Below are 21,388 nucleotides of genomic sequence, written 5' to 3'. Positions count from 1 at the left end.
CTGTACTCTACAGTCGGCAATGAACTTTAGGTACTGCCGACATGCCAAGACATAAAATGTACTACCTTATCTACTAGGGAACCCATTCATAAGGTACAGTGTATCTAGACCCTTCTTGCGCAAGCGTGTTCGGAGTACGTATGTGGCGGGTCTGAAAATCTCAACGCTCAAAGCCGCCCCTGTCTGGCCGCCGTTTCGCCGATTGGGAGTGGGCACAGGTCACAAACCGTGTTTCAACGCCACCAACTAGCAATCTCACGCCAACTTGACGAAGCAACACCAAGGACCGCACTCCTACTTTCTCTCCCTTGGTGCGCCGAAACATTGAAGCAGGTCGACTGCATGATGGAGCTGCAGGTAATATGTGGGAATAACTGCCCACCACTAACATGATGGCTGTCTCTCCCGGGGTTGTAGGTCTGAGGGGATTGGCAGGCTCTGATGGTCATGAGGGGTGGTTCAGATTTCTGGCGGCAAGGCCCGTTTCCAACACCAATCCAACTTATTGAGGTGGGATGAGCGGGACGGGAATAGACAAACGCCGTCTCGAGCTAGACCCCGTCAGAGCTTCTCTGTACGGGAGCCGCTTCCAAGAGATCAGTGCCCCTTTTTTCCTTGGGAGGATGAAAAAACTGCCTAGGTCCAAGGATTTATCAGGATTTTGATAAGGCGTTCGGCATCTCGACGAGGTAATAGGCCTCGTATATCGTGATGTTCCAAGGTTTGATACCTAGAGGAGGCACCTTGACCACGTCGAATCTAGTGTTTCATATCGACCTAGTATACCAGGTCGGTATGGGATGCTTCTGGACAAGTTTTCCGAGCGGAACACTGGGCCCAGGCCCAGAGGACTTGCCCGCCGTTCGCCGTTGAGAGGGGAAGGAAAAAGACTGTTCGGACTTGGAGTCCAAGATGCATTGCATGTGCACGCCAACCTCCCTCCCACGCAATCTACTACCTTACCTTGTTGGGTAGGATGTAAGGACATGTCCATAGTGGTGGGGGGACGAATGGGTCCCGTCTTTGGGCTTCGCCCTGCTCGGTTGGTTTGAGAACAGGGTTGCGTTGAGGGCGATGGCCCGCTCGGTGGGTGTTGTGTGTAAGTAGGTGGGGACTAAATTGGCGACTAGTCTGGACCTGACTTTCCCGACCTTCCAAGAACCCCACTCTGTCTGGGACGTATAATTCCACTTGCATGACATGGGCTTTGTTCGCCTCTGTTCCTTGGTAACTAGCTTTCTCTTTGTTCTCAGAAAACACCCAATTGCTTACGTCCTGTCTCTCAATGCGCCCTATAGTTGAGTTGCAGCCTTTCTCAGAAGAAGCGCACTTCTTAGAACTTGCGAAACCCTGAATAAAGCCCGCCTACTCGCCCATTGACGCCAGCCCAGCCCATCCGGCCCGTTGCTATCCGCTCCCACCAAAGCCGAAAGACATCGCGGCGGATTTGCCCCCACCAAAGCCAGGTACAAACTCGACTACGCGACGTAACCGGCGGGGTTTCGAGGTTTATATCTCCCTGTGTAGCTGACAGGAGAAAGAAATAACTAAAAAGTAATGAAATACGGAGAAAAATTAGAAAAGGAGTCTGTACCACAATGGAGCCTCCGTAAGTTTCTGCGCCTGGATAGTGCGCCACCAGATCTCCCCCGATCCGCCCGCTGATCTTCATGCGCTCCCCAATCCAGATAATATCGACTACAATTCGTTAAAACACCACATAAAGGTGCACACGACCAAGGACCAGGCGACGGCGATCACAATCCCAGGTCGCCAGGACACGGAGCTCACTAGGTTCGAGGATGAGCTCTACACGGAGCTTTGCCGGCAACATGACCGGATTGACCTTTTCGTCACGAGCAAAGCCGACGAAATCGCGCGGCGGCTATGTAGGTTATTCCTAAACTCACCTTTCTTACCAGACCAGAATCTCTTTCCGGGGCTGCTGATTGACTCGTGCCGTGCCCATAGTATATCTTTCAGAACAAATACATCGCCTTATTGTCCGCTGCGCCGTTTCTCGCCGGGAGCGCATGTCGATGAAGCGGCAGCGTTTGTTCGCCAAGTACGAGCAAAACAGTTCACAGTGCGGAGAAGAGATTCAGGCATTGCGGCGCTTCGCGGATGCGCAGGCCATCGCGTTCCGCAAGATTCTCAAAAAATACCGAAAGTGGACAGGGTCGTCAGCTCTTGGAGCTCGATTCAACGATACTGTTCTCACGCACCCCAAGAGCTTTACAAGGCGTAACTTTTCCGATCTGCAGTCCCAACTCGACGACTTACTCTCGGTACTACGGACGGCATCACCCCCAGACCTCAGCGGCATCGTGTCCCCCGCCCCTGAACCTGAGACACTCAACTCCACCGCATCCGACAGCATCTCGCCGAGCGAAACAATAGTGGTCTCGGGGCCACAACAAGTCCAAGGCTACTGGAACGAGTACGACTATGGCAGCGAGGCAGGTGACGCCGACCAGGGGTCCAACAGTAACTACGCCATCTACGTAGACCCCAACGACGACCTGAAATTCCCGGGAGTGGCCGCTTTGGCCGCATTTTTCGCAGTCCCGATTCAGAAGGTGAACACTTGGATGGGCCGCCCGGACCATCATGGGCGAGAAACAGACACCGAACAAGGCCGTCTGCTAGGACCGCTAGCCGAAAGTCTCCCGAGTACTTATGGCGGGACAGACCGCGCGACTTATTTTGCTTTTCCCCCTGGGAGCGGTGCCGATCCGGTCGGCACCCACTCGACATCTACGGGCGGTGGCGACAACGAACAAACTACGTTCTTCGGGGACCGGCGAAGCTCGCAAGGCTATGCGTCGTCAGAAGAGTTCCCAACAGCCGGGTACATGGCGCACTACGCGGCGTTGCCAAGCATCAGCGAACAGAACTTGGCTCGGTACCGCGAGCGCGTGCTCTTCTGGGGCGCCTGGGGCTGCTTCGCCATTTCATTTGTGCTCATGGGCATCGCGGCTATCCTCATCCTAGCCGGCCGCCACAAGTTACGCCTCGAGGTCGATGCCGGAGCCACACTCGGAATAGTCACATCGCTCGGTGCCGCCTCCGCAGCTCTCGGCATGACGTGGTCCCGCCAGGACCGGTTGGCGTGGCCCGCCAAGCTTGCCGTGTGGGTTACGTTTTCCGTCGTCTGCGCCCTAAACGGTGTGTTGCTCGTCCTAGTGGCAGGCAATGCCCCTTTATGACGTACGATCGACTCGTCCATCAAGGGGGACAATTTTGGGTATAATGATAGCGCAGTAAGGAGCCTGCTTTCTTTGATATCTTTAAACGAGTCATTCCCTTTTTCTTGTCTTTTTTTTCCCTTTGTACCTGGCGGGCAACGACGGCCATGAGACTTAGTATTCTCTTTCTTTTATAAAGGTGGGGGCATCAGAGCAAGAATATTATTCGGTTGTACACCAACTGTACGAGATGTTCATGATGCCTTTTTGCTTTAATTTCTTTTCGGGTTTTGGTGCTCTCTACCTCGGCGTTGGTGGCCTAGGTCGGTAAAAAATAGCTAGGCAAGTGAAGAGGGATCCCTGAGAGGGCGTATTTTTATTTGTCTTTGCGTCTCTCTAATAGCCTCCTTTTGGGGGTGAAGATATGTGGTTCAGAAAATACCTACTTAATCACATCAACCTTGGAAAAGCAAGTCCTGTCGGCCTTTGAGAGCTGCTCTCGCTTGTAGGCAGTCTCACTCTCTTTAATGGGGTGTGCGGGCAGTTGTGGCTTATTGTTGAAGGCTTATTCTCCTGGATGTCATCACCTCAAGGTCCGTGCTACATGTTCTATGCATAATACCTATGTGAAGTCATGGGGAAGGGTTTTGGCGCTCTCTCTCTGGCTTGAAGGCCCAGGATGGGACTTAGCGTGCGGTCTCATCTTGCAAGCCTACGACGACGCTGAACAAGCCCGAGTGAGAATACCAGTCACATAACATTTCACACGCCTTGTGGCATCTCCATTGAAAACTTTTGAAACCAGATCGTGGAATCGCCCGTACAATTGCGTAGCTTGATTCCATCCCTCCTTATTCAACTTTTTCCCTCGACCGTTCAGCAAAGGCACGGCAGATGCAGGCTCTGGTAGTTGTTACAAGTGCCGCTGGGGACTGCGCTCCCTGTCTGGAAGTACACCTGCCAATACTGACCATCCAGTTTGCAAACGACGAAATTGAGCTCTTTGGGATCCCCCAGCACGGCAGCCAAACCTGTTAGCTGCTCCGCCTTACATTGCGTTGGAGTGTAGGCGGGGGATAGAGATATGGCTTACGTCTGCCAAAGGTGCTGGCCTTGGTGGTGATGATGGTGTCGCCCTCCAGCCCCCCTAAAGGATTACTTGAGCTTGTTGTATCATGGAAGGCAATTAAAAGCATCAAAACTAACAGGCAGTTGTCGAGGCTGTCTTGGAAAACATCACCGTCTTGTACGACGTGGTCTCGGAGCCAATGTTGATGTACAGGCTGGTGTTGGTCGATTGGATCGTGCCGTCAATGTTGAAGTACTCACCCGAGGCGGCAGGGCCGAGGGCCACGATGGACGCTTTTCGTCGGGCATAGCATGTCAGTGTCTGGGCAAGCACACTAACGTTATGATACTTTTTCCACGGGGATGGACACACCATTCTTTGGGTAGGCCTGCAGGTAGTAGTGAAAGGTCGGCGACTGGTCGGAGCGGATCTGCTCGGGTTTCGCGAACACGAAGCCCGCGCCCATCATCACAGGCACGGCCAGGAGCCGGACAACAAGCCCCAACATTTTTTTAATTTTTTTTTGGATCAGGGAGTCTGCTGCACTGGAGAACCACAGAGTAACTGGGGTCCGCTTGTGCCAGACCCGACCCGAGGCCATTGGGGACCTTTATAAACGGCAGCACAGCATGTCCTCATCAGTGGCGGATAAATAGCACGGGAGGGGCAGAACCGGGGATGGAAGCAAGTTCCAGTACCCTTTTAGATGGCTTCACTATTATAAAGCGGATATGAACGACCATTTGCCTTCTAGCCAAGCATCTTCTTATTCAATGTCGGTGTTGATGCCTTTGGTGACGATGGAATGCGATGTTGGTTGGGTTTTGGCAGGCGGGCAGCGATGACGGTCCCTTCCGAAGGTGAATAGATACTCATACAAAATAAGGAAGGCACTTCCGGTATTTATCCCCCCAATCGGTCCCCAGCTTAAAAAGCCTTGAATTCGGTTTCTGCCTCATGCGACTGAATATGGGTGAAGTTTTAGTTTCAGTCGTACTCAATTGTCGACGTCTCCTCGGAGATGTCTAAGAAAGCCAAGTAACGAAACCTTTGCTACTTAGCTAGCAGATGGCCTGGGATCTCCTCAAAGAACACTTGGTTCTTGTGCATCTACGAATTCGTAGTGTGGGATGTGGGGGAGAAGAGGGGGGTGGGGATGTAAGATTTACTGCTCCTCCGCACTCTCTTCTTCGCGACTCCAAGGACGAACGATCATAGGTATTTGGCGGTACTAAGTACATTATACCATCCGGGCCGAGACAGCTTACAGTGCATCGCAGCAGACAGAAAAAGACGGCAGTGTCGGACTACCGATACGAAAAAGCATGATGGCACAAGTCGGCAAACCGAAGGAGATACAAGCTCGAGGCAAGAATGGACCCGTCAAAAACATGCTGAAAGAATGGTTTCCAAAAGCCCAGAGTCCTTTCATCATAAGCGCGCCGATGCTGGGCGTGGCCAACGGCTCTCTCGCCGCTGAGGTGTCCAAGGCCGGTGGAATAGGTCAGCTGAATACCTATTTTCCGGTTGCCTCGCTGTAACCTCGAATGCGAGTTCGAGTGTGGGAGACGTTGTTGCTACTGTTACCATTGTTTACCCCCCTTGTGTAGCCAACCCCCTTTTCAAGAATGGAGCAGCCATGGAACTCCCAAACTTTACTGACCCTTGCCCCACGCCCGCCGATAGGAATGGTGCCCGGAGGACTTGACTTCAACCCAGGTAGCGCCCAGCTGGTGGCACTGGGCGCCGAGCTAACGAAGGCGAGAGAGATCCTGGGGCTTGTAGACCAGCCGCGGGAGCCCCTTCCCGTGGGCGTCGGCTTCATCCTGTGCCACGAGAGCCTCACCCAGTTCGAGGAGACTGCCCTGCCTATATTGAAGGAGCACTTGCCGCGGGCCGTCTGGCTCTTTGCACCACCCGCCGATGCTGAGGACGGGCTTGTGCGCGGCATCATCGCTGCCCTGCACGCGTCCGGCTTCGTTGTCATTTTCCAAGTCGGCAACGTCGCGGCTGCGCGCCAGGCGGCCCTCGATGGCGCCGACGTCATTGTGGCCCAGGGCATTGATGCCGGTGGCCATCAGTTTGTCCGCGGATCCGGCGTCGTGACGCTCGTGCCCGAGGTGATGAGCATGCTCGAGGACGAATTTTCGGACCGCGAGATCGTCCTTGTGGCGGCCGGGGGTATCGTCGATGGGAGGAGCGTTGCCGCAGCTTTGGCGCTGGGTAAGTGTCACCGTTCTGTAATACCCTCTTATTATACCCACAACCAAGCTGACACTCTAGGCCAGGTGCCGAAGCCGCGGTGATGGGCACCAAGGTAGGCCACACTGGGACATGACCCCAATGCTCACCATGGAAAGGTGCTGCCGTCTCTAACTCTCTCCGTGACCGTAGTTCATCGTCGCCCCTGAAGCCTGGACCCCTGACGCCCGCCGCAAGCTCATACTCGAGACCAAAGACGGCGGCGTGAGCACTGCAAAGTACGTCGCAATAAACCCTTGCATAGCCCACCGCCGCACGGTCAAGCTAACTTAGCTGTACTACATCCAGGTCTTCATTCTACGACCAGTTTCAGAACAGCACAGTCTGGGGGGAGCTGTACGACGGCCGAGCCATCATCGGCGACCCCTATCTGGACCACGTTGCGGGCCTCCCGCTAGAAGAGAGCCAGAGGCGATTCCTAGAGGCAAGAGACACGGGCGACGTGTCCCAGCTGATCACATGGGTGTGCGTACTCCCCACTCGTGCCTGGCATGCCTTTCTTTTCCCCTCACGTCTATTGCACTGAAATTTTGCTGACGATACTGAGCAGAGGCGCCGGCGTTGGTCTCGTCAAGGATGCGAAGCCAGCAGCCGACATTGTCAACGAGGTTCGGGAGGAGGCGAAGCAGAGGGTTAGATACCTGGCCCGGGCCAGCTCGGATTTTTAAATTCTCATGATGAACTTCATTTGGCTACGATAGAATTCTCGCTAGACGAACGAATACACGCATGCACTATTCGAGCCCCATCTTGAAATACCACCGTTATGTCGCGGAACAAAAGGCAAGGCTCCCAGATGCTTCCCACTACAAGTCGTTGTGATCGGCGTCGTCATTGCGCCTCGCGTACACCAGCTTGCCGGCAACCCACGTCTCCCTCACCTTGACATACCTCAGCTGCTCGGGGCTCATGCTCTCAAGGGGTTCGTCCAGCACGATCCAGTCGGCAAACGCGCCCTCGCGTATGACGCCCGCCTTTCCCTCCAGAAAGGCCCCTCGCGCGGCGCCTTTCGTGAAGCCAGCCAGCGCCTGCCCAACGCTGAGGGCTTCTTCACGGTGCCACCCGTCCTCGGCGCCGGGCGGGCCGACGCCCGTGTGTGGGTTCTTGCGCGTCACGGCGGCATACAGGCCCTCGAACGGGTTCGGCGGCTCAACGGGGAAGTCGCTGCCGAGCACGGGATGCAGGGGCAGGAGGGAGCGCATGCGGTAGGCCTCGGTAGCGGTGCGCTCGGCGCCCAGCCGGCGCTCGGCGTACGCCATGTCCGAAGTGGCGTGCGTGGGCTGGACCGACGGGATGATGCCCAGCGCATGCATGCGCAGCTGGTCGTCGGGGTGGATGATTTGCGCGTGCTCGATGCGGAACCGGTGGTGGTGCGCCTGGCAGTCGGCGAGGTCGTCGACATCGGCGCCCGCGGCCGGCGCGCACAGCGCCACCAGCGCCGCCTCCATGGCGTCGACGGCGTACCGGTTCGCTAGGTCGCCGATGGCGTGGATGTTGACCTGGAACCCCGCCGCCGACCACGCCTTGGTCAGCGCCGTCAGCGTCGACGCGTTGACCAGCAGAGACCCCGTCACGTCGGGCCGGTCGCTGTACGGTTCGATCATGGCGCTGCCCCAGCTGCCCAGCGCGCCGTCTGCAGGAAATGCCCATCAACATATGTACACAAAAGAAAAGGGGCTATGATGATGGGCTGGGCAAAAACACTTGCCGGCGAATAACTTCACGCTTCGGACCGTCAAAAAGCCGTCGTCGCGGGAGACCTTGGCGGCGTCGTCGGGACAGAGCGTGTTGCGCTCCTTGCACTCGACCATGGCGTAGACCCTGAGCGTCCAGTCGTCGGTGCGGCTCATGGCGTCGTACATGGCGATGTCGTCGGGGAAGACGCCGGCGTCGTGCATGCCGACGAGGCCGACGGCGTGCAGGGCCTTCATGGCCGAGGCGACAAACGTCTTCTTCCTGGCGACGCCGGGCTTCGGCCAGAGGGCCACGACCAGGTCCATGGCGTTGTCGCAGAAGACGCCCATGCCGGGGGTCCGAACGATCTCGCCGCCGGGGACGTCGGGCAGGTGCGCGGGCAGCAGGTCCAGGATCGCCTGCGACACCCACGTGCAGTGCACGTCGACGCGGTCAAGCATGAAGAAGCGGCCCCTGAGCCGCTCGTCGGCTTCCAGCATGGCCTAGGAAAGACATACTGTCAGAAATGGGTTTGAAACGGGCACGCCCAACCCACACATGGAGCCTTGCAACCAAAAAGGAAACGAAAGAAAAAAAGAAGGAAGAGAAAATAAAAAGGTCACCTGCAGCAGTCGGCATAGCGCCCAGAGCCATCTGGTCCCATCCGATGCCCCTCGCCCACTCATCAGCCGAGCCCGCAGCCGGGTTAGCATCGAGGTAGCGACTTAGCCTGGAGCGGATGTCGTCAAACGACACCGACCCAAATAGGTCGGCCGAGTGCAGGAACTCGCCGAACTGGAGGAGGTGACCGTGGCCGTCCCACAGGCCGGGGAGGGCGTAGCCGGGGCGGACCTCGAGGGTTCCGGGGTCCAAGTCCGAGACCGAGTCCGAGACCGAGTCCGAGACCGAGTCCGAGTCCGAGTCGGAGAAGACGCGGGCGAACTTGGCGTCGCCCGACAGGGCGAAGCAGTTCACGGCTGCCGAGCCGTCATCGTCCCCGGGACCGGGATCGACATTTGTCAAGACGCCCTGGTAGCAAAACGTCGCCTGTCGCTGTCTGCTGCTGCTGCCGCCGTTTTTGGTTCCGGCCCCGTCTAGGCCGTGTTGTAGCCGAAGGGCTACCACGGCGATGCAGCCGGCCAGCAGCGAGAGGCGCACGCCCCACCAAATCACGGCCGAGGATGCCATTGATACCTACTTGTTGGTCTTGGCCAGGGGGTCGGACACTTTCCTCCTGTCAGCAGACTGCTTGTTGACTGGTACTCTACCTAGTTCCCGGTATCTGGCAGGTAGTGCCGTCTGGCAGTTCCACAAATGCTTCCGAACCTAGACGCACCTTATTAAGACAAGATCTCTCTCTAAATAAAGACGCAACCTCGCAGCTTCACGGTTGACGTTCATTCACCTCGTATGTATACCTGCATACGGCGTTGTAACTAATGTAAGGAGAGCCCATAGCGTAATGTATAGTATGTACATATGGAACCTCAGGCACTATCCTCTATCTAATCTAATATCTAATCTACGGGTGGGCATCAAATGCCTTACAGGTGACGTAGCGGTGGGCTTATACCCAACTCGCAAACCTTTTATGACTGATACTCGTGTCACTCTTGAAAAGCACGAAAATACCTACCAGTTTAGGAGCGAGGAAAATATTTTATGAAATTGGCCGATACTGTAACCTAAGGTAATTACGCCTGTAGCATGGAAGCAAACCCGCACCCTTCTATCACCCGTTTTCCCCTCTCCCCTCACACATGATACAATAAATGTCTTTCTCACCCCTTCTGTTGTGATCAAAGCCAAGCAAGCACCAGAACAACAAAACGCACAACGGCAATGTTGTAGGCCAATGTTTATCTTAGCAAATCATCTTTATCTACAAGAATGTCTATTATGAGAGACATGTGACCGATCAACCTCGCCATAGGAGATACGGTACGAATACTCCTCTCCCCCTTCCTCCCTATCCTGTCTTGTATTTAGAGCATAGCAAAACAAAGAACAATCGACGTTTGTGCCTAGTCGTTAGCACAATTAAATAACAATTGGGATAAATAAATCGTCGAGACGGAAATAAACCAGGCATTAAACCGATTCACACCTGAGAAGGCTATCTCATAGTACCATGGTTGGCCGATGATGAATACCTACCCTACCAAGCGGATGTTTTGCGACGGCGGTGAAAGGGGGATATATCTTGGCTGCCATGCTTGATTTCAAGACTCTCAAAATACGCAAACAATAACGAATAAAGAGAATTCCGCACGCTCCGATCGTAGTGTCCTTCACACACTACCTACCTACGCGCCCCGCGACTGGGGAAACACAGAAACCCGCCAGCCCGGGTCCCTAGGCACCTACTCGGGTTCCGAGACATTCTAGGCCTGCTTTCCCCCAAGAGTAAACGAGAATTAAACAACCGAAAAAGAGACTCGCGCATGCTGACTGACACTTGCATGGGAAGGAGACACATAGTTCCCCCGCCACGTCTTGTTTTTGCTCATCGCGTCTCTCATATATACACACGATGCGCAACCTAAAGCAACAAGGACACCCTCCGCGGCAGCTTACTCCTGTCCGAAACCCATAGTCTCTTCCACGGCTATAGTAAGCTTGCCCTGTAGCATCTCCAGGTTCTTGTACGGAGGGAGATCCAGGCGGTTGAAGCTATAAAGCATGTCAGTAACCAGCAGGCAAACGGGGGGCTTTCGTAGTCAGTTTTTACCAGGTGTGTGCTTTCGGCAAGTTACCAATCTCCCCAGCCTTCTCAATCGTGAAGCGACGCGGGCCATCGCTTCCCTGCAGGTCCTTGAAGCCGTTGACTGGAATACGAGAAGTACCCGTCGTGAACTGAAGCAGCCGCGACTTCTGCTCGCCATCCCAGGACCGAACCGTTTGCCAAAAGTATTGGATCACCTCGTCCGATTCCGTGTAGCCACGGTAGTCGGTGTGTTTCTTCCAGTCGTCGACATCAATCTCTGCGATACCTCCAATCAGCAACTCCAACTCGCGCTCGTCGAACACGTTGATCAAATCGTGGGGGATAAGCTCGTGGAAGCCCTCCTTGAACGCCTGGAACTGTTCTGCGATGCGCTTCTCGATTCGCCACTTGACCATGAGGTCCACATACTCCTTCTTGTTGTCGTTGGTCACGTCGACGTTCCGGCCGTTAGGAATCAGATCTTCGACAGTGATGACACCGAACCTCTCGTCTTCAGTCGAGAACGTCTGCTCCAAAATACCGCCCGAAATATCGTTGTCCAGCATCCACTGAAGAGAACGGTGGAAGTCGGCATCCACGCCCTCCATGTCTGCGAGCACCACCGACTTGCCAAGCACCATCTTGTACAGAGCTCCGATGAAGAAGGCGTCCAAGAAGCGTCGGTGGAAAATGGCGAGACCAACCACGCGCCCGATAAACTTGAAGTAGTTAAGATGCTCGGGGTTGATCCCAGAGTGCGGGTTGATTTGGAGGGTATAGTTGTCGTGGGCCGAATACTCGAACAAGCAGTAAAAGGGGTTGAACATCTCGTGGGACAGAAGGAAGAAGAACTCTCGGGAAAGACCGCCATAATCCAAACCATCTTCGCCGTCGAACTTGATCATGAGCCGCTTCTTTAAATCCGTGGCAGATTGCCGCGAAATTTCCGCAAACGAGTCCTCGAAGATATGAGACCGCCGGACCTTGATATGGCATTGCCCCGAAAGAATGCGCATAGCAGGCTGCGACCGGAAATAGATCAGCTTCCTCCTGAAATCTCGCTTGTACTGAGGCACGTTTTGGTCTAGCGACGACGGCAACCGCGGATCATCCCAGGTGGTGGTCTTGGTGTTGTGGTCGACGAAGTAGACGCGAGCTGTGTTTGTCAGTCTCATCTCCCAGCCACTGGGCAGCGGGCCAAGTTGAGAAACGGGCTGCTGCTGAATAGTGCCGTTAGCATTATTCTGGCCCCCGTACATCCTAATGTATTGCTGGCGCCGTGGGTCCACCCAGGTCGTGGTGCGCGTGTTGTGATCAACAAAGTATGGTCTCCCCTCAGGGGTCCATCTTTGCTCCCAGCCAGGGGGAAGCTCGCCAGTTCCCGGGCTCGTGGTTCCTGTGTGCATCATGGTGGCAGCAGCCGCATTCTGTGTCGCGGCCGTCTGCTGCGCTTGCAGTGTCGGCGAGTTTGCGCCAGTGCGGTCCTCGGGGAGTGTTCTGTTCTGATGTCTCTGGCGCTCGACTTGTGTGGCAGCCTCTGCAACACGCGTGTCGACAGCCCCAGTGCCCGTTGGTCGGTTCCAGCTCGTAGTTCTGGTATTATGATCAACGTAATAGGTCCGGCCCAGATTGTCCTCGCGACGCTCCCAGCCGGCTGGCAAACGGCCTTGCGAGTCTTCGAAGGGGCTCAAATTGCTCGTGGTCTGCCGATGTGCCGAACCATTTGCGCCGGCCGAGGGGGCGGGAGGCGACGCTGTTAAACTTGCTGGGCGAAGAGGGATAGTCAACTGCGATCCCGCGTTGATGCTGCCGTTGGGTCCCGACATGGCCGAAGAGGGTCTGTCAGATACTCGGTCGCCGTTTGTCACCGTGGAGCCTTGAGGACTGAGAAGAGACGGTCTGCTCGAGGACGGAGGTGACTGCATCAGCTGGGCTGCACGAGGTGGTGCCGATAAATTGGTTGATAGGTTGATGATGAGCTTTCCGTGCACTACAAGATTGTCTGTCGACTTCTTGAGATCGCGCGTGAGCATCTGGTCTGGGGAGGGGGTAAAGAGTCAGCACGGGACGAAAGAGTTTAGATATGGTATCTAAGATAGGACATGTCCTACCATCGGCATCAGGAGCCAGCTCAATGACATCGCCAATTCGGATATTGATGACTCCGAGGAAGCCCTGGTCCTTTTTCTTGAATTTCTTCTGGTCAAACACCTGGATAGCCAGGATACTATCCTCGTTTGCCTTACTGCTAGCTATTAGCAATCGGTCTCACGTCAGGTATGGGAGAGGGCACTGCGCACAAATCGAAGCTCTCATTCCAGTATGGGTTGAGGGTTCTCTTCGAAACCTGGGTCGTCTTCGTCTGCTCGCTGTTAATGGTCGCTACAGCGAAAGGGTCGGGAAATCCTACAAGGAAGGCAGCGAGTGGTTAGAGGGGTCGCTGAAACCAGAAAGGGGATTTGGAGAGTAGATTCCAACGTACTGAAGACATCTCGCTTGTAGAGGCCGTCGGCGGCGATGACTAGATGTGTAGGTTAGCAATACTGTCGGCGGTCGAGGCTAGAAACGGTGAAGGTGCCTACTTGTCACCCGAAGGTTCGGCTGTTGGGAGCTAAACGGGTCTGTCAGTCGATGGTGTTGCGGATCGCTGCTTCAGGCAGGTCCTGGGGACTGGGCATGGTAGTACTTACGCAGGCTGCGCCAAATCGATCCGACTGCTGCTCATTGTTGCGGGAGGAGGTCGAACCTCGCACGTGCGGGGATGTGCTTTCGCCTACCAAATCGGCGGCGGCGGTTGGTGCGAGTTGGTGTCGGAGGGAAATGGCGATGCCGAAAGCTGACGAGGCCAAGGCTGTCTCACTGTCGATGAACTCGGCCGAGGGGGGAAAAGGCAGAGATAGATACTGTGTAGATGACAAACGGACGCGATGCACGGTGGATCGAAACGCAGTACGTGCTAGGCCGTCGAGATTCGAGAATGAGCCCGGCGATGAGGCTGTGCAGCTGCTGGTCGGCCCCTCCCCGCTTTGCACTCTCGTTAATGGCTGGTCTTGGATGACGGCGGCTGCGGCTAGTGGCGATAAGTCAGGGGGACACAGCGAACGTCCTGAGAGCGAAGCTCGTTGTTGGATGCAGTGCTAATAAACCTCGGGGAACCAGCCGGGAGACGGGGAACGGGATACCGGCGGGTTGTCGCTTCGCGGGCAACAGTCATTAGCAGGATCGGTGAGGCGATTGTGTCGAAAGTAAGGTATCCGTGGGCCGGCCTTGCAGGGCGTGTTCCATACTTAGCACGAGTTCTCTATAGGTTTTAGAGGGGCGAGTGACCGTAAGAGCGAGGCACTTTCTTCGCACAGTGTACAAATGCGCTGAAATTCCATGCCCGGGTGTACCAAGCCAGGGATGGAAGGTGGAAGGCGCGGGGGGTGCAAGCCGCAATCGAGCATTGGATCAGTTGGTCCAAGAATCCCTCGAAACAGTGTCAAGCGACTGGGCCACCGACGAGCAGGCAAACACAACCTTACTCCTTTCCTGTACCCGAGACAATCTTACGTGTAGCTAAGGTAGGCATGCAATACGATTTAATACGCATACGTAGCGGCAAATCCCATTTCAATTGCCAATCTTCTCGATTTCCAGAATCAGAGAGGCAGAGCCGCTCGAACTCTCAAGAACATTTGCCCACCATTGTGGCGTTCACTCCGTGCCGAATACATGGTGGCTGATGAGGGGTCGTGGAGCCTGCCGACAGTAGGATTACGTACGCCTCCGCACTGTAAGTGGGAACTCGGTTTCTGCCGAGTGGGTCTCACAAGCTCATCACGTCGTCTGCTAAACCACCTCACTCCTAGGCCCCTATTAATAGAGATTCTTCTTAACCAATTTAGGAAACCGCTAAGACTCCAGTCTACACTCCAATTCCTGAATGTTTGTTGGCGTGGAACGAATACTTGGGCAGAATAAATATTACAGTCTAGCAAACAGAAGAGATTGGCCTCTAGGATTCCAAAATAGGGATTCCAATAGCTTTTACCTCCCTCAGCGAAAAACCTTCAGGGCGAGCCGTAAAAAATGAGGTCTTTCAAATCTTGGAAAGTCCCCCCTAACAAACATTCGGGGATTGGACTGTACACACGATCCCCTTTAATACCAAGGAGAGACAAGAACCCGAATCGATTATTTCCCAGCTTATAAACAACCTACCCGCGGAACCCCTTTAAATGACATCCACGGTATTGCTCTGGCATTGAGTGACAAAGTGGTATCGTTCGGTCTCGAAGAGCAAGAGCCACTGGCGAACAACATTGAACTGTAGTCGAGCCAGGTTTGAAGGCTTTTCGGCACGGAAGCATCTAATTTTTGTAATACGATCTATGTTCTTCGCAGCCTCCTCAGGAAATACTACGGGGTTGCATGCAACGGAGCCCCCAAGCTCGGCTCGAAGCAAAGAAATAGAACGCATTCTCGGTGGACACCAATAAGAGCTTTTGGCCACACCGACATAAGCATTGGTCGTCGCCGCCAGCTGTCTATTAGACCTCCTCGCATCTAGATGTATTGGGTGGGGATACTAGATGGGCTAAGAAGGTAGACTATATTCCGGCTCTCGCGCGTCCTTTCCAGTAGACAGGTTGGTCTCGGGATATGGCTAGCGAAAGTGGACGCCTTGGAGATTTGGCCTAAGGTGTAGCAGCTTAGAGAGATCGGCCAAACTTCTCGGCTCGCCCAAGCCGTCGAATTCGCCATCTTGACTTTCTTCGGCCGGTGGGGTAATAACTTCATCCGTGATGAGACTTTAGAGCGAGCACGGTTGGGGGCGTATTGGGTCGAACACTTTGTTGGTGTGGGCAACGCCTATCTCAGACACATCCAATTTCAGCTCGCTTGAAGTATGTTTAGTGGTAAAAAAAATGTGTGTGCTATTGTTTACAGCGCTAGGTATATTTGAGTGAGGCTTAAAAGAGTCGACTAGGTAATCTCGTTCCATTGTTCAGATCGCGCCATCTTGCGGGATCGAATATGTTCTTTCTCGGATCAATCTAAATGGTAAAGGAGGTTGTGGAATACGATAATTGGTACTTTCTGAGCCCTGGCGAGGAGTATATAAGGTTCAGATTCGAGCACGGTGGAAAAGCGGGTTTCACTGAGCCTCCAAGCAGGCAGAGCTTGACCCCTGTCGCTTTCATGCCTTGGCGCTAATGTCACCCCAGGCCCATGCCAAGCAATTTCAAGTTCCCTCGCTTCCAGAAATAGGTGCCTTTGGGGCCAACGACCCGACTCACTCAACAGCGTCTGACGCATTCGATTCGACTGGATGTCTTAACCTTGTGACATGTACGCTGGCGACTTCAAGTTGAAAGCTGCACATAAGACTAGTTACACGGCGCGACTTGCTTCTACTTTTGTTGGAATATTTCCCTTTCATTGGTCTCACTTTCACATCCCACGCGTGTTGTCATATTGTATTATCCCAACCGGCCAGTCAACACCCCTTATGAAAACTAAGCGAGACAAGATCTAGCACTCATCTATTATTTTTATGCCTACGGGAAATCATCGTCTTCGTCGACGCTGCTCTCTATGCTATAGGTACATCAGCTTGCGACTCCTATTCTGGCCACGAGTTTGGGGACGACTGAGCTCGTCTAAAGAAATTCCGATTCCCTCCTTGAGGATGTGGAATTAGACAGAAGCGCAGAACTAAGCCGGCTGCGCAGCCGGTTTATCGATTCTTCAATGCCCCTTGGCAAGTTGACACCAGGCGCTTCATGTGTCAATACCACTGAGCTCGGGCAGGAAATCCACTCTTCAAGCGCCAACACCTCCATGTTACAATCCAACCCCTGAATGTTAAAAGGCCTTAATCCTTATGGCTCGCCCTATAGGTTTTTCGCCGAGGGAGGTAATAACTATTAGAACCCTTATTCTGGAATTTAAGAGGCCTATATCTTCTCCAAAGTACCTGTAAAGGCCTTTTCTGCTGGCTTATTTGCGATAATCTTCTCCTCGTTCCCAGGTACCAGGCCAACAAACATTCAGGGATTGGATTGTATATGGGGCCCATGGAGGAACGGAGCCATGGAGCATCGTCAGGGTAAGAGGATCACTACCGGTTACCGTCCTGGGTGGCTGGAGCAGGACAAGAACAGTTTTTGCAGATGTTGGCCAGGTGCGTGGAGGGGCCAGACGCAGCTGAGAGGCAAAGCACGGCATCTCACGGCATCTCCAACAACAGCGGTGTGGCACCGAGCTATCGCTGAGACAGAGAGGTACATTCGCTATCCTTAGTCCTCTCGCCTAATAAGAACGCTTCCGCATGTGTGAAGCCATGCGACACCGGATGTTGTTCAGGCCAAAACCCGGCCGAACTTGACAGTCTGCTAGCGTCATACATATTCCGTACATGGGCAGCTCTTTGGAGTACTATAATACATCCGTAGCGGCCCGAGGAAAAAGAAATATGCACAATGGTTGACCTATCCGTCTTTTTCCCATACCCTGACGCCTTGCAGAGGCAAAATAGCAACCTTCTCCTTTGTTTAAAAACCGTCCTGGCTCTTTATTATACACCTTCGACAGGACGCGATCCGCTTGATAGATCTTGCGCCACACGGAACCTCCTCGCCCCGGAGCTATACTCAGTACGGCGTAAACCCCCGGCCTCGGCCGCGATAGCCGCCACGGTAGCCTCTTGTTGGGAAGCCTCCGCCTCCGCCTCGGCCGCCGAAGAAACCGCCGCGTCCTCCGCCGCGGAACCCTCCGCGACCGCGCCCACGCGACATGCCGGGAACATTGGTCCGCTTAGGCACTACCTTGATATTCCGGCCCTTGAACACGCTCTCATTAAGAACAAGTGCCTGTGCGACTAGGCTGGGCTCGGTAAACTCGACGTATGCATACCTTTGCGCAAACATGTTAGACGAGATTCATGTGTAGCAGTGTAGCGACTTGGCTTGAGAGGTAGAGGGAGTGGGCGATGGGCAGGGGACTTGTCATCGAACATACCCTTTGGGCTGGCCTGTGAACTTGTCGAGCAAGATGGTAACGCGGTTGATTGACCCGCAGCTCTGGAAGTGTGCTTGAATCTCCTCTGGGGAAGCTGAGTAGTCGACGTTGCCGACAAAGATGCTTCGGCTGTCGATATCCTCCTTGTTCTCGGAGAGATCCTGGTGCGCCTGGTCTAGCGAAGCCTGCATCTCTCGCAGCTTAGCTGCCTCGGCCTCCATTTCAGCGACGCGGCGCTTCATGGCTGAGATTTCCTCCTGCGTCGCCGTTAGCGATCTTTCTCGGGACCAAAGCCTGCAGGGCGCTGTAAGGATTTGCGCACCTCATCATTCCCGTCGTCGCCTTCGCCATGGTCCCGCAGGTCCTCGTGCGGCTTTTCCTCTTCCTTCGGCGAAGACATGGTTGCTGTTGTAGCTCTCGGAAACTTTGAGGATGATGGGTTCGGAAGTACGCGCTTCTATAGTAAGATTGCGTGGTTAGCAGCGCCCAACCCAACAGCAACGTTAGTGTGGCGCGGCGCGGAATGATGGGAGCGCTGTCGAGGACAGGCAGCAGGGTCCTGTTGCTGAGCAAGGAGGGTTGGAAAGTGGGGAGAGGCAAAGCGAAAAAGATGACAATGGGTCATACCTTGTTTTTGGGGGTTTGCCGCGTTCTAAAGCTTTTTCCGAATTGCAGCAGCGCGTACCATGATGTTGCGAACCTTAGATAAATATTCTGATGAGGCTGGCGACGGGACGCGAAGAAAGTAGCCTTTGGAGCTGGAGGGCGACAAATCGTCCAGGGGTGTGGGTCTAGTAATTCGGGTAAATCCCGGGAATCTTGCTTCTCACTCGTCCCGAGTGAGCTGGGCTCTGCTTTCTCTCAAGGCCACAGTCGATATCTTCCACATCAACCTTAAGGTCTATGATGATATAATAGCTTGATTACAATTATAAAATCTAGGCAACAACTGCCAGACAGAAACGAGAATTATTAGTTCTAATTGGAAAGTTAGTTCTAACTGGAAAGGCCCCTATTGGCACCCACGCTCTCGCTGCCAAACTAACTAGGTTTTAGAAAACAAAAGCTTCATATCATATACCCAAGCCCGCACGAATTGCTGCGACGGGTAGTGGTACTCCTGACAGGATAAAATGACCTAACTTGACGTGCCTTGTCGATTTGCAAACAGACGGTTGAGCCTTATGGCTTATTTACTCTTGCGACATCGCGAGTAAGTAGAGGCCGTGAAGAGTGTGTGGGTTTTGGGCAATTTCATCTTAAATAACTCCTGTCCATATATAGAAAGATTATGCCAGTATGACTTTGTCAGTGCCGTTCAGTTTGCTGTAATGCCACAAATGCTCGCAAATGATAAATTGTGTTCATTTTAGTGTGTGCATGGTGTTGGTATAAGCTATTTCGCTTTGATGATAAATCTGACTGTCTTGGCACTCTACTTGTTCCCATGATCGGGGAATGATGCCAAGAAGATGCCGACTCTCCCACGTGCTCACGCACACCTACAGGGGCCCTCTGCGCTACTTAATGCCCTTCAACCCCGCCTCCCAGAGCACGATCGCCGCACGGTTCGTCCTTGGACATTTTAATCGATATTGCTCCGCTCTTCAATTACTTCAGTACGATCTAGGTTTGTTTAATACCTACCCTGGTCTCCACCGTCCCTGTTAATCTCAGAGGTCTAGCAGTAGAACAGGGCCCTCAGCAGAGCGATTGCCAAATTTGGGATCTTGAGAAGTTGAGATCACCTTTCGTGTCGCAACCATGGCGGCTGTACCCCCCGTTGCACAGGACGTCTGGTCCTACGGCGGTGGCTACGATTTCCACGTCGAAGCTAGTGGGAATAATCGACACAGGAGAGCGACTGTTCCAGAATTGAAAGCCATATATGACGGCTCCGATGCCTCCAAAGACCGCACCGCTCATTGGTACGAGGCGCAGCTTCTGCATTATGGACTGCCGCCGTCCAAGACAAAGGGAACTGCCAAGATGAGACTATTCGAAGCCGTCAATAAGGGCAATCTCGCTGTGCCTCCTCATATTCTGAAGATCGAGTCTGACCTGAAGAAGGAGTGGGCGAAGCGCGAGCGAGAGGCAAAACAGGCTCTCAAGAAGGCCCTAGAACCCGTCGCAGTCATTCCTCCCAAGCGAAAGGCTACTAGGAAGCGGAAAGCCGATGAAACTCAGACCAGCCTTGGAAACAATGGAGTGAACCTGTCCTTCTCTACCGATCAGCAGGGCAATATTCAGATTGGTCTAGCTGTTGCCGCTGGCCCGCCCCAAAAGAAAGCCAAACCCACCAGGAAGGCCCCTGGTGAGGAGTCGCAGAAGCCAGCGCCAAAGGCAAAGGAGACCAAGCCGAAACCAACTCCCGTGTTAAGCACAAAGACCTCAGTCAAGAAGCCTGCAACCGCAACTAAAGCTGCACCAAAATCAACGAAGGCCAAGAAATCCGTGAAACCCTTAGAACCCTCGCCTGTTAAGGCGCCCCGGACTAAGCAGACAGCTCGTCGAGGAGGTGCCTGGGCTCTATCATCACGCCAGGAGTCAGTTGCATCCCCCCCACCACTTTCTCGCACGAATGTGGCGCGACGGGGACGGCCTTTCTCGGGCCGCGGAGGGGTGCAAGCTATGCCCGGAGGGTCTGATCATGGATACCCTTTCCTGAATGACTCGTATGATGACCCTCTCCCGCCCTATCCAGGATCCCCGATGAGCATCGATAGCCCCAAATCTAATAGCAACGGCGATGTAAACGACTCGAATCTACTCCCCCCTTTGGGTCTCCTCAACGGGCGATACGCAATCAACTGCCTAGACTCTTCTTATGATGACATGTCGGAGAATTCGGGCCTGATCCTGACGCTTGACGGGAACGCTCTCTGGGGCTCCTTCGAGATCGGACCTGTTTTTGGCATCCTACGTTTGGATGAGCGGCCATGGAAATCATCCTTTGACCGCTTGACTTTTGACTGGCGAGGCGAAGACAGCCAGGGAGGTGATCACTTTGGCACTAATGACGGCAGTAGTCTCAAGTTCCTTGGCAACGGTCAAATCCAAGGACAGCTTGCATTTTATGGCGACATGCTTGATTTTGATGGAGAACGTGTTAGTGGGCAGGGAACACGCAGCGAGATCAGCGCGGTCTCGATGAGACAGCAGTGGGAGCAGCGTGGACGTTGATAAAGCTTCGATCATGCCCGATCTTCGCGGGTTTCCAGGGGTAAAGCCTTTGGCCAGGGTACATATATGTGTGGGCAACAACTTCCGGGTATGGTGAGGTATAAGACGGGTATACGATACAGGCAAGAGACTGGTACCTGTATTGGTTTCTTGAAGGAGTTATGGGATAGCTTGCTCATGTCAGGACGATACCCACATGTAAATAGTACCCGGTGACCTAGGAAATCTTTCTAATATCGTGTAAATCTGGATACATACTCTACACAGGGCACCTTAGCCTACCAAACTAAACAATGTTAC

General features: G+C 54.0%; 7 protein-coding genes across 7 annotated transcripts; 3 read left to right on the top strand and 4 right to left on the bottom strand.

The window, feature by feature from the left end:
• Window positions 1-1,557: 1,557 nt before the first annotated feature.
• Window positions 1,558-3,209, top strand: B0T26DRAFT_669703 (uncharacterized protein; the record flags this gene model as incomplete). The annotated part of the gene is made up of 3 exons (XM_060439091.1): window positions 1,558-1,609; window positions 1,689-1,889; window positions 1,972-3,209. 3 exons carry the CDS (start codon window positions 1,558-1,560, stop codon window positions 3,207-3,209), a joined length of 1,491 nt encoding a protein of 496 aa, XP_060302158.1.
• An 855-nt stretch (window positions 3,210-4,064) lies between these two features.
• On the bottom strand, window positions 4,065-4,723 carry B0T26DRAFT_635404 (uncharacterized protein; the record flags this gene model as incomplete). The annotated part of the gene is made up of 4 exons (XM_060436717.1): window positions 4,065-4,189; window positions 4,282-4,335; window positions 4,395-4,550; window positions 4,630-4,723. 4 exons carry the CDS (start codon window positions 4,721-4,723, stop codon window positions 4,065-4,067), a joined length of 429 nt encoding a protein of 142 aa, XP_060302157.1.
• A 691-nt stretch (window positions 4,724-5,414) lies between these two features.
• On the top strand, window positions 5,415-7,276 carry B0T26DRAFT_683358 (FMN-dependent 2-nitropropane dioxygenase). The gene is made up of 7 exons (XM_060440803.1): window positions 5,415-5,475; window positions 5,538-5,760; window positions 5,944-6,480; window positions 6,546-6,574; window positions 6,652-6,737; window positions 6,808-6,984; window positions 7,070-7,276. Exons 2-7 carry the CDS (start codon window positions 5,583-5,585, stop codon window positions 7,185-7,187), a joined length of 1,125 nt encoding a protein of 374 aa, XP_060302156.1. The 5' UTR covers window positions 5,415-5,475; window positions 5,538-5,582; the 3' UTR covers window positions 7,188-7,276.
• Window positions 7,277-7,325: 49 nt separating this feature from the next.
• B0T26DRAFT_632792 (amidohydrolase) lies at window positions 7,326-9,381 on the bottom strand (the record flags this gene model as incomplete). Its single annotated transcript, XM_060436476.1, has 4 exons — window positions 7,326-8,152; window positions 8,222-8,683; window positions 8,817-9,045; window positions 9,100-9,381. The coding sequence occupies 4 exons, from the start codon at window positions 9,379-9,381 to the stop codon at window positions 7,326-7,328; spliced, it is 1,800 nt and encodes a 599-aa protein (XP_060302155.1).
• Window positions 9,382-10,766: 1,385 nt separating this feature from the next.
• B0T26DRAFT_736232 (uncharacterized protein) lies at window positions 10,767-13,625 on the bottom strand (the record flags this gene model as incomplete). The annotated part of the gene is made up of 7 exons (XM_060443307.1): window positions 10,767-10,866; window positions 10,925-12,938; window positions 13,012-13,145; window positions 13,201-13,306; window positions 13,383-13,421; window positions 13,483-13,511; window positions 13,591-13,625. 7 exons carry the CDS (start codon window positions 13,623-13,625, stop codon window positions 10,767-10,769), a joined length of 2,457 nt encoding a protein of 818 aa, XP_060302154.1.
• A 3,700-nt stretch (window positions 13,626-17,325) lies between these two features.
• Window positions 17,326-18,287, bottom strand: B0T26DRAFT_9408 (uncharacterized protein). The gene is made up of 2 exons (XM_060448159.1): window positions 17,906-18,287; window positions 17,326-17,800 (listed from the first exon to the last, which is right to left on the bottom strand). The coding sequence occupies exons 1-2, from the start codon at window positions 18,145-18,147 to the stop codon at window positions 17,539-17,541; spliced, it is 504 nt and encodes a 167-aa protein (XP_060302153.1). The 5' UTR covers window positions 18,148-18,287; the 3' UTR covers window positions 17,326-17,538.
• A 1,382-nt stretch (window positions 18,288-19,669) lies between these two features.
• Window positions 19,670-21,088, top strand: B0T26DRAFT_736230 (uncharacterized protein; the record flags this gene model as incomplete). The annotated part of the gene is made up of 2 exons (XM_060443306.1): window positions 19,670-20,278; window positions 20,390-21,088. 2 exons carry the CDS (start codon window positions 19,670-19,672, stop codon window positions 21,086-21,088), a joined length of 1,308 nt encoding a protein of 435 aa, XP_060302152.1.
• Between the last annotated feature and the right edge of the window lie 300 nt (window positions 21,089-21,388).

The sequence above is a fragment of the Lasiosphaeria miniovina genome (genome assembly GCF_030549165.1).
Source record: "Lasiosphaeria miniovina strain SMH2392-1A chromosome Unknown B0T26scaffold_1, whole genome shotgun sequence".
In the NCBI taxonomy this organism is placed as follows: Eukaryota; Fungi; Ascomycota; class Sordariomycetes; order Sordariales; family Lasiosphaeriaceae; genus Lasiosphaeria; species Lasiosphaeria miniovina.
This window is presented reverse-complemented; position numbering and strand designations above follow the sequence as displayed.

What these genes read in the sequence shown, in the direction of transcription:
- B0T26DRAFT_683358 (XM_060440803.1), top strand. Translation starts at nt 5,583, where the DNA reads ATGATGGCACAAGTCGGCAAACCGAAGGAGATACAAGCTCGAGGCAAG. An exon ending in TGCCGCAGCTTTGGCGCTGG is followed by an intron (nt 6,481 to 6,545) that starts GTAAGTGTCACC and finishes ACTCTAGGCCAG; the next exon opens with GTGCCGAAGCCGCGGTGATG. An exon ending in CCGCGGTGATGGGCACCAAG is followed by an intron (nt 6,575 to 6,651) that starts GTAGGCCACACT and finishes CCGTGACCGTAG; the next exon opens with TTCATCGTCGCCCCTGAAGC.
- B0T26DRAFT_9408 (XM_060448159.1), bottom strand. Translation starts at nt 18,147, where the DNA reads ATGAAGCGCCGCGTCGCTGAAATGGAGGCCGAGGCAGCTAAGCTGCGA. An exon ending in TTCACAGGCCAGCCCAAAGG is followed by an intron (nt 17,801 to 17,905) that starts GTATGTTCGATG and finishes GTTTGCGCAAAG; the next exon opens with GTATGCATACGTCGAGTTTA.